The sequence below is a fragment of the Aspergillus aculeatus genome (genome assembly GCF_001890905.1).
Source record: "Aspergillus aculeatus ATCC 16872 unplaced genomic scaffold ASPACscaffold_3, whole genome shotgun sequence".
In the NCBI taxonomy this organism is placed as follows: domain Eukaryota; kingdom Fungi; phylum Ascomycota; class Eurotiomycetes; order Eurotiales; family Aspergillaceae; genus Aspergillus; species Aspergillus aculeatus.
The window spans coordinates 583,360-593,877 of NW_017962978.1; the positions used below are offsets into that span (position 1 = coordinate 583,360).

The 10,518-nt window shown below is 50.4% G+C and overlaps 4 protein-coding genes across 4 annotated transcripts; 2 read left to right on the forward strand and 2 right to left on the reverse strand.

Moving 5' to 3' along the window:
• The first annotated feature begins 41 nt into the window (after positions 1-41).
• ASPACDRAFT_113036 (TatD family hydrolase) lies at positions 42-1,576 on the forward strand. The gene has a single exon (XM_020195693.1). The coding sequence runs from the start codon at positions 307-309 to the stop codon at positions 1,480-1,482; it is 1,176 nt and encodes a 391-aa protein (XP_020059103.1). The 5' UTR covers positions 42-306; the 3' UTR covers positions 1,483-1,576.
• Positions 1,577-2,185: 609 nt separating this feature from the next.
• On the forward strand, positions 2,186-4,657 carry ASPACDRAFT_1864396 (uncharacterized protein; the record flags this gene model as incomplete). The annotated part of the gene is made up of 3 exons (XM_020197842.1): positions 2,186-2,260; positions 2,334-3,513; positions 3,568-4,657. Exons 1-3 carry the CDS (start codon positions 2,200-2,202, stop codon positions 4,655-4,657), a joined length of 2,331 nt encoding a protein of 776 aa, XP_020059104.1. The 5' UTR covers positions 2,186-2,199.
• A 1,032-nt stretch (positions 4,658-5,689) lies between these two features.
• On the reverse strand, positions 5,690-6,886 carry ASPACDRAFT_40080 (nuclear transcription factor Y subunit beta; the record flags this gene model as incomplete). Its single annotated transcript, XM_020200695.1, has 4 exons — positions 5,690-5,953; positions 6,049-6,176; positions 6,241-6,351; positions 6,727-6,886. The coding sequence occupies 4 exons, from the start codon at positions 6,884-6,886 to the stop codon at positions 5,690-5,692; spliced, it is 663 nt and encodes a 220-aa protein (XP_020059105.1).
• A 2,999-nt stretch (positions 6,887-9,885) lies between these two features.
• On the reverse strand, positions 9,886-10,452 carry ASPACDRAFT_57757 (putative prefoldin subunit 2; the record flags this gene model as incomplete). The annotated part of the gene is made up of 4 exons (XM_020203283.1): positions 9,886-9,918; positions 9,987-10,179; positions 10,258-10,348; positions 10,413-10,452. 4 exons carry the CDS (start codon positions 10,450-10,452, stop codon positions 9,886-9,888), a joined length of 357 nt encoding a protein of 118 aa, XP_020059106.1.
• Positions 10,453-10,518: the final 66 nt, after the last annotated feature.

The window sequence follows — 10,518 nt, forward strand, 5'->3', positions numbered from 1 at the left end:
CCCAGGCATGGAAGATTTTGACACCTCACACAGCACTGCTGTGGCAATCGGCCCATAGCCTGTAATTGTAGGCTTACATATATCAGGGGAAGATTTAAGAAAGGACCTAAATTATCAAATCCTAGCAAATACATGAAGTATAGCAGTAGCTAGTGCGCTACATGTTCTGGTTCTGATGAACTCGATTCTGTTACGTCACTACAACCTCCTCATCCTCGTACTGCAAATACCGCCCATCATCTCCGATTTCCGTCTTCCCCGGTCTCTCTACCTACTACTCGCCACCTTCGCCATCTTATTGTCTAAATGTCAGACACGAAGCACAATGACGAGTTTCCATGGCACTTGGGTGTTTACGACGCTCATTGCCATCCCACCGACACGATGTCGTCAATTCAGACGATTCCACAAATGAAAGCAACGACCCTGACGGTCATGGCTACCCGGGGAGAAGATCAAGATTTGGTCCTCGAGACTGCGATGTCATTGAGCCAAAATGAAAATGATCCGACAGGCACAAAACCACCGCCTGTGCTGCCATGCTTTGGCTGGCATCCGTGGTTCTCGCACCAGATTCTCGACGACGTTACAGACTCTGCAGAACCTGACGGTTCTCCGCGGGACGATCGAAAGGCACAACACTACAAGAAAGTCCTTACGCCGGCACCGGAAGATGAATTTATCGCCTCCTTGCCGGACCCCAAGCCGCTCTCGCAGCTGATTGCAGAGACGCGCTCACGACTGAGGGCTTATTCCAGCTCCCTTGTGGGCGAAATCGGCCTTGATCGCGCATTTCGGCTGCCCAATGCGTGGACCCAAGACGACCAGCAGAATCGGGACGAGACAGTGACGCCCGGTTCACGTGAGGGCAGGACTCTCAGCCCTCATCGGGTGCAGCTGAGCCACCAGAAGGCTGTCCTTGAAGCGCAGTTACGTCTTGCTGGGGAGCTAGGTCGACCGGTCTCTGTGCATAGTGTTCAAGCACATGGGGCGGTCTTTGATCTGCTCAAGAAGCTTTGGTCTGGTCATGAAAAGAAACAGGTATCACGGAGCGAGAGGCATCGTCGGCAGAATGAATGGAATTTCTCTGCTGAGAGTGATGAAGAAAATCAGAAGCAATCGGACTCGGCGCAAGCAAACGAGCGACCGCTTCCTTTCCCACCCCGGATCTGCATGCACTCTTATTCGGGACCTGTAGACCCGTTGAAGCAATTTTTGCATCCATCGAATCCCTCCGTCGTCTACTTCTCGTTTTCCGCGGTCATTAATTTCAGCAACCCTTCATCTCAGAAGGTAGTGGACGTTATCAAGGCTCTGCCCGACGATAGAATCCTCATTGAAAGCGACTTGCACACCGCCGGACCACAGATGGACGAGCTATTGGAGCAGATCAGCCGGCAGATTTGCGAGCTTCGTGGTTGGGCTTTGGAACAAGGAGTTCAGCAATTTGCAAACAATTGGAAACGCTTTATTTACGGTTAGAATGAGCTTAATTAGAGCAATAGAGATGCATGGCTAGAGTATGATTTATTTCATCGTATCAGTTTGTTGAAAGAAGCATTTGTTGAGGGTGGACTGAATTGATAAGGGCCCATTTGGTCCAGGCAGTGAGCCAGTCACACACAGTTGATAGGGCTGCTTGATAAGGGAGTCACTCAAATTTGACACTAAGGTTATCCAGGTGGGTCGGCTTGATTCCTTCCACAGTCACCGGAAGAAAGCCATCTTCCTGGACCAACATGTTGCGTCTAGACAAGGGGGAGGATGGGAATAAATCCCATTCTTCTCTTGACCAGCAGAATGGGCCAAGGAAGTTCAATCTGATCTCACCCCGCCCAATATTCCATGCGGATTCTGGAAACTACATACAGTTTTAAGGCACCAGCCGTGGCTTTTTCTCCGCACGTGCCACGTGACTCCCCCAGACCCGGCCTCGTTCCTGCCCCACATTCCACTTGCACTCTCTCGCTTTCCCGCTTGTTGTCGGCGTGTCTCCCTCTTGTCCTCTTCCTTTTCCACCTCTCCCTCTCTCCTCTCTTCACCACTCATTTAATCCTCTCCTTGGTTCCTTGATTTCTCATAGCCTTAACCACGAAGACTGAATCATGCCATAATCGCCGTCTCCTGCTCTCGTGCATCTGGTTATGCATGACGAAGTAACGAGTCTCCGGACCTGGAATCTATATCGATGCTTCGGCTATGTCCTCCGCAGCGCATAGCAGTCCACCCACCGGGAATGGCGTGACTAAGCGCAAGTCAGGTATGTACTCGTCCTGGCTCATCATCTGCACTTCTTAAATAGTTGGATTCTCATCAATGTCTGTCTGCGCCAGGCTCTGCCGCCTGCATTCACTGTCATCGGCGCAAAGTTCGCTGTGATGCTCGGCTCGTCGGGTTGCCTTGCTCCAATTGCCGCTCCGCGGGAAAGTCAGACTGCCGCATTCATGAGAAAAAGAAACGCTTAGCTACACGCTCAATCTTGAACCCTGTACCTATTCGCTGCCGTCCACCTCCTGCTTTTGAACCTACGCACAAGCCATCAAATCTTGCTACTCCTGCTGCTCCGCCAAATGCTTTCACAACTGCCTTCCGCAACGTTCAACCGGACGTTGTGGCAGCTGCCACTTCCCTCGCCAATGTCCATGCGCTCCATCGTACAACCAATGACCATGTTGATCACCAACAACAGCATCACAGTTCTTCACCAACTTCCGATGCCCAGACATACCATCGCCCAACGGAATCGGAGATCTCCATAGAACAGGACTCGCATGCGGATTTGGAAAGACGATTGGTGAAACTGATCGACGAGGAAGAATCAGGCAGTCGAGAAATCCGTCGGGGTGTGCGAGCGATCTATGTCGGTCACGAGCTGTCCAACATGTCGTTTTTGATCCGCCAACAGCGAGACGAAGTCGACGACGTGTACCACTTTGCTGGAAACGAAATACCTCGGCGCCAACTGAGAACAGGCCACGATCAACTTTTGATGGATGCTCTCACCTTACCTGAACCGGCTCTGGCAGATGAACTGGTTCAGGCTTACTTTGACCACGTCAACCCAGGGTATCCCATCATCGATGAGGATCTCTTCATGACACAGTACCGGAATCGGGACCCTGCCGACCCGCCGCCAATCCTGCTTCTACAAGCAATACTTCTAGTCGGAGCACACGTAGCTCGGCAAAAGGTCGAGCGTGATGCACTGAAAGAGATCTTCTTCCGACGAGCTAAATGGTTATTCGACAGTCGTGTCGAGCGAAACCGCGACATCATGATTCAGGCCGCTCTACTTTTGACTTGGCACTCTGATAGCCCTGACGATGATGTCTCAGCTAACGCTCATTACTGGGTTGGCGTAGCTGCTAGGATTGCCACAGGACTAGGAATGCATCGAAATCCTGTGTCAAGCCGATTTGTTCCTCGAGACCGCCGTATGTGGAGGAGGCTTTGGCATATTCTAGTCCAATTCGATGTCATGGTATCTCTCTCATATGGACGCCCACAAGCTATGTAAGTGGTCCAGATGTCTTACACTTGATGTCCGTGACTGACAGTCTCCTCTAGTAATCTTGAGGACTCAGATGTGTCTTCGTTAACACTTTCAGACTTCCAAGGATGTGGACCTGGGGTTCAGACAGACTTTGTGATTCATTTTTCGGAACTCTGCACAATGATATCTTACATTGTTCGCAATCGTTTCGGACTGAGAGTCAACCCAGAGCGTCGCAAAGCGGTGTTGCAAGAAGCCGACGAGAGCCTAGCTAATTGGTCCTTGAAGCTTCCAGACAAATTACGCTTACGAGCATCTGACGTGGATCCATGGTCTGCTATGCTTCATTTGACCTATAACAACTTCCTCATTTTACTACATCGACCCCATCCAAGAGCCTCTGCATATTCGGATGACTACGGACCACACGATGCTGAGATCTGTAGCGCAGCTGCAGGTGTCATAGCCTCGATTTTCGAAGAACTTCGTCTCCATGATCGCTTGAAGATTCTCTGGTACTCCGCTGTCCATACCCTTTTCACGGCAATGATACAAGTGCGAGTGGAGCTTCGCTTCTCAAATCCTGTCCTAGCGATTAATGCCCTTCGTCGCTTTGATTCAGCTTCTTATTCACTTCGTGAACTGGCAGGATACTGGTCCCATGCCACCACTATCTTACGGTTGTTCGAAGATTCCAAGCGCCTTCAGGAGGATCTTCGCTTGGCTACAACTGAAAGACCCCGTGGTTTCAGAAGTTCCCCAGAACGGGAAAAGATTGTGGCCCATACTTCATCCTCTAGCTCTTCCACAAGCACAATAGCTACACACACTCCACAACAGCAGGAGGAACAGCCTGTTTCCTACGAAGTTCCGACTCCAGAGTCGACACACATTCCAAACCCCACTACCTCTGCGGGCCTTCAACAGAATCACGCGATCGATCACTGGATGCCAGCCGCAAACATGGCTCCGGTAGAGACTCTGGACGCCCCCCGCGAATCTCTCGATTGGCGGCAGCTGTTCTCTTTCGCAGACATGGACCAACCCGTCCTTCCGATGGCCATGGAAGGTCTTCCTGAATTGGAAGATGAGTGGCGTCAAATTTACTGGCAGGAGACACCACTGTCGGATCTCTTGCATGACGGAGGCTGGATGCACGGCTGACATTTGCATTGCACTTGCATTTATGGCGTACTTGTCATTGCCACATATCATTGGTCTTGAAGCTACCCGGATTTTCCTTGAGAACATGGACTGTGCGCGAACGATAATGACTTGATGACCCTCATTGCTCTGTTCCGGCTTTTCATTGATATTTAGCACCATCGATGTCGGGAAATATCGATGATCTTTTTGCATTTATCATGCATAGCTTCCCTAACATGGAATTGTCATAAATCAGTATACCAAAATTTAGCCCCAATCAGCTTGCTGTGCCGCGAAAGCGCTAAAGGACAGCAATGTCCAAGCTTGATTCTATCTGCCAACACTAAGATCCACCGCCCGAAAGCATATGCCCAGACAAATAAGCTAAGAATAGCAGATGAATATAGGTGTAGACGAGACAACTCGACGAAGACAGATAAATACAAATGATCCCAGATCGAAGGGACCAGCATACCCGGACCTACCGGGTCATGCAAAACAGCCTCTTTTACACTGATTGAGGAGACAGGGTGAGTCTCCTAACGAAACAAGGAAAGGAAAAACTGGGAATCGGAGCGGGTAATACAATAAAAGGCAGTTGATGTGCCCAGAGAAATCAGGGAAGTGAGAAGCCGCAGCTCATGTAACAGAAGAAACAACCGGTGAAAAGCCAAGATAAGCGCGCCACCCGTAAACTGAGATCTGAATCTGTCGGATCGCTAAGTTAAAAATCTCACCCACTCTCCGTCCGTCACAAGTTCCGTGAGTAAACAAATCCCCATAATGCTCGTGCCGCACCGCTTGGGGGGACTTTATGTTGTCAAGGGAGTAGGGACCGGAAGTGTATTTTGAAACGTTTGTAGCAAGGGACCGTGTCTGTTACTGTGAGCCCTCAGGGGCTGGATACACGGTGAAACCAGTCTTGGACTCCTTTGTGCATTTTGGGACACAGTGTGTAGATCATCCGTGGGGATATGGTTGATGGCCTTGGAACCAATTATGATTGCACTGCGTCAGTTGGAATGGTTCTCCTGCACATAGACGCTTACTCTAGTAGGAATCACCGCCAGTGCCGTTGTGGGCTTGGCCGACCATGGGAGGGTAGCCGTAGGCGGAAGCATCCTGCTCAGAGGGGTCCAAGCTTGGGTTGATGATGTTATTGGCAGCATCCGTGGTATCAGGGAAGGCCCCCGGACCCGTCGGTGCAACTGGCCGTCCGGATGGACCGGCGCCGGGAGGGCCTCCAACGGGGCCGCCGGCGTTGTACCCACTGCTGGTCGGACGGTTCTGATGCTCTCCTCTCGCGGATTGGGTCTGCAGATTAGATCAGTAGTGTTCTCTTTAAGCAAACCACGCTATCGCCAGTTGGGGCGAGGGCAAAGTGGCTAGATGCGTTGCACAAGTCTTACCTCGCGGTATTTTGATAGGTAGATCTTCAGTGCCTCTGCGTAGTTTTCGAAGCCGAGTGAGGTCATGGCGAAAAGGATATCCTCTCCGTTGACGGTTTTACGCTTCTCCTGCTGACATTTGTCGGAAGCTACGCAAAAGGCTCGACAGTCAGTCTTCAGTGCTGGTAATGAGACGATATTGACTGTACAGACCTTCACTGGTGATGAACGAGATGAATTCGCTCACACATTCCTGCATACACTCCTTGGCCTCCTTCGCAATCTTCGCATTCTCAGGTAGAGCTAGTTTCATGATGCGAGCCACTTCACAGGCAATGTCAGTAATCTATACAGGCATGCAGTGGTAGTAACAACGAAGAGGTGGATATGGGCATAATGCACCCAGCATGCTATAGCATACTGTAGACATGTCTGCCCAATCGGATGAATGCTGGTAGTGGTAGCAGACGACAAATAGGGACATGAACCGAAAGGCTTGTGGTTATCAATCCCCGAAATAGATGATGGCAGGTAGATGAATAGGATAGCAAGGAATGGTGACGATTGACCGAATCAGCCTCCTAGGCGGTGGAGAGGCACGAGCAATCATAGTAGGGCAAAAGGCGGTTGACCAGCAGGTGAAGGTAAGGTACGCACAAATCAGGACGAAGCGACAAGCTGCAAGGGAACGCAACTAACCATTTGCAATTGGTAGCCATCTGTCCTGCTCCTTTACTTCGAACTCTCCCTGACCTTGCGCCTGGGAGTCTTGTTGGTCTTTGTCCATTTGTTCCTGGTCTTCACCCGATTGAACTTCCGGTTCCACCTCCGGTTCCTTCGAGGGGGAGGTCGACGACATGATTTTTAGCTGTCGGGAGAACGTGCAGAGATACTGGATTTAGGATGGAAGGGCTGTCTCTATTGCTCTGTTGGCAAACCACGTCAGAGCTGCGTACAGGGCGTGGTGGGTTCTCGATCTTGGACGTTATGATACAGCCGCGCCAAGGGTACTGAAGGTGTGTCTGGCTGGGCAGCGATTCGCTTCACAACAGCCTGAACGGGGAAGGATGACTGTGACAACGCGTGTGGGGGATTGGCAGCGCTTCCGCGATAGTGCGTGTGTGCCTTAGCGTTCTGAACACGGCCTGGTAGGATCTGTTATTCCGACTGCGATGACGAGACACGGTCTGAAAGATGGCTCTGTTTGTTATTGCTCTATTATTATTGCTGGTCTAAAGAGTGGCTGCAATGGGCTGAATGGGACAACCTGATTCGAGGGCCAATGAAGTAAGGGCAAGCTTGCGGGAGGTCCTGGAAACATACACAACTGATCTTGGGCTTCGTTCCTTTTCTTTTTCGTCTTGCTATAATTGGAGAAGCCCCAATCTAGGTCTTCCAGAAATAATGCTGGAATGACGTTAGAGCTGTCAAACTAAAGGCGATAGTAAAGTCAGCAAGCTGAAAAGCCTAAGTCTCTTTGCAGCACGCGCATTCATGGACGCGGGAGAAGGTCAACAGGGCGGGCGGAATGTGACGCGGGTAATACAACACGGAAGTAACCGTGGGTCAGACAGGATTGAGGGGGGGGGCAGTGGCACGTTGCGCAGCTGGGCGACAAAAGATACCAACAAGAAAAGCAAGCCAAAGCGCGACAGCGATTGGACTGAAATGCAAGAAACGAGGACGCTGAAATGGGTAGGGGGGAGGCGATGTAAGGGAAAAGGTAATAGGCTTACCGGCCAGTCAATGGCAGGCACCGGGGGAGGGGGGCGTAGGGCAGGTCTGACTGGAGACGGCCGCAATGCGCGCAGCTCTCAATTGGCGAACCAGAAGTCCCTGGCTGTCGCGATGAATATATCCAAGCGCCAATGAGCTTTGACGCGGTTTGCAATGCACAGTTTCCTGCTCCCGAGAAGCACTCAATAGATGAGTATTATTCGAAGAGAAACGATGAGCGGAACACGATGGACGACCTTGGTTGCGCCCAATGTCCCAGATTGAGTGAAGAGAAGAAGAACGATGAGGAAGAGGAGAGGAAGTTGAGAGTCGATGAGCCGCGGTGGGAAACCAGCAACCAGCGCTCATCGGCGGCCTCAGGACTTCCATAACGCCCCTCTAACGCTGTATCGCTCTGTTACTTTCTATTCTAGGATTAGCTCCTCACAAGCTCACGGGGTGCGAGAGGGAGGGGTGTATTGATACGGTATTACACGTGATATTCGTCATCGGCCCCGGATCTCTTGGCCACCGGCCTTATCTTCTTTCATTCTGCAATAACATCCTCGAGGCCATTTCAACGACAGCGACAATCGCAAGGAACATTCGTACATCTTACGTGCCGTGCACGCTTGATACTGATTTTGACGCTGTGCAACTCCTATCGCGTTTCAAGAGACCTAGTCACATAGCTCTTACATGCGCAGAAATGTTTATCGGTTACTTCTTATCTCTACCTATACATAGAGTACCTCTGAGACCAATGCTCCAATCAATGTCAAGGACAAGTGGGCCGGCGAAACTTCCCTCAGCAACCTTAAGATATCATAGCACCCATAATAATACCTCGCTTGCTCTGTCCTTTGTCTCAGGATCCGTGTTGACTGAACTGTATCATTCTCTTATGTCATTACGTGCCCTATGAGGACTGACGGACCGTGTACTGTACATGGCGTCAGGCATCAACAGCGTTTCCTGACAATTTGGGCCAGCCATCTATTCGGGGAACCTGAACTTTCATGCATCTCTTCGTCTCATCACATTTCAGAGCCCTGCTCGGCATGAAGCACTGTATACTTTTGGAAAAGGTGCCGATTAGGCAAAGGCCACAGAGAGTTCTACTCCGCAGCCCAATCTGCGGAGGTGTGGATGAGGGCATCCATCACTTGCCGCTCTCTACTACATAGAATCCATGTGGCTTCTACCCAAGCTGCTCGCTCCCCAAGAGGACAAAATCGGCATATCAGCCTCGAAGATCATCTGTCAAACAAAGTTGGCTGAGAGCTTGCTAGCCATTGAACGTGTCACACACACACACACATGCATTGGGATAGTTCAGATCTACTCCCAAGGCTGACATGAAGCAGCCAGTAGGAAATCTCGGGAACAAGACTATCAGATGAAGTCAGGAGCAATGTGCTTTCGTGCAGCTGTCGTGATCCGGCCTCGAATCGGCCAACTGCAGACGAGTACAGCAGATGTTTACTTCAGACGCCTTGTTCCACAGGGGCCAACTCAGCCGAGCCACACCATCTCTTGGGTGCATAAGCTTTATCGGAGAATTCCTGGCTAGACGACGCCCTCTCTGACTATGTCAATTACTAGAATCCCTGCGTTGTAGACGAAGACTGCGGTAACAATAGTGATAGAACATATCAACCGGTGGCGATGCACACTGAGAGGCAGAGTCATCAAACAAGGTGAAAAAGGCACAGAAGTTGTATTATACACTATTTTGCTGTCAGGGATGATCAAAGCCTTGAAATCAGCGCCTCAGACTTCAGCTTTATGGCATGATATCAAATCATCCCCAGAAGTGAACCTAACAATTAGCCATGAGTGCATTCAAGGCCCCGACCGTCCTGTAACAAAGTACCGGTTTGTGTTTAGCTGCCACACATCGTCCTCGTCCTAGGCGAGCGAAATTGGCAAAATCCTGTCATAGCAGATACCATGAGCCACGAATTGTTCAGTCCATGGAATTGTGGCAATAGAAGCGAAGTCAAGAGGCTGTCAAGATGGCTGTGGGCTCCAAATAATGCCGCTCCTGCCCTGCTCTCCGTTTGATTCCTCCAGAGATGGCACCAAGGGAAATATGAAAGGTAGTCAATGAACCGTGGTAACTCTCAGATTATTGTTCTCCTATGGTTGTACGACTTGAATGTTGTTCTTCTTCTGTAATAATAAAGGAGATCCCGGTCAGAGCGGATCCTTCTCATGAGGATTGGCATGAAATGACGAACCTTCCAGTTGTCAAGGTCCGACTGCTTCGACTTGTATTGCTTCAGCAGTTCATCTAAGACCTGCTTCAGGCCGTCCGAGTTTGTTTTGAGGGAGGGAAGAACGTCTTCGACGGTACGTTCAACCAGAACCCCATTGACCATGCGGAAACATTTTCTATCCTTGGGAAGAGGTTCGAGTGTCTCGATCACAAGTCTAACGACAGCACGCTGGCATTAGTGATCCATGCTTGAACAGATAAAACAGGCTGGGAGTATAGCAGGGAAGACTAACTTGTGCTCCTCTGCTTCCTGCTCGATATCGCCGATCTTTTGTGCTAACTGCTGCAGAGTGTTTTTGTAATTGGTGTACTGAAGCTGAAGCTCTGCAAACGATCAGCACGAAACCCTTGAACGCTAGAACAGGAACCCAAGCTTATACAAACATACCCTGCTGCTTCTTAGGGTTAATCTGTGCTTGACTGGCCATTTTTTCGATATTCGGTACACGCAGCGTACTTGCAAAGCTGAGCTGGAGTTGCGATGCGGGGCGTTG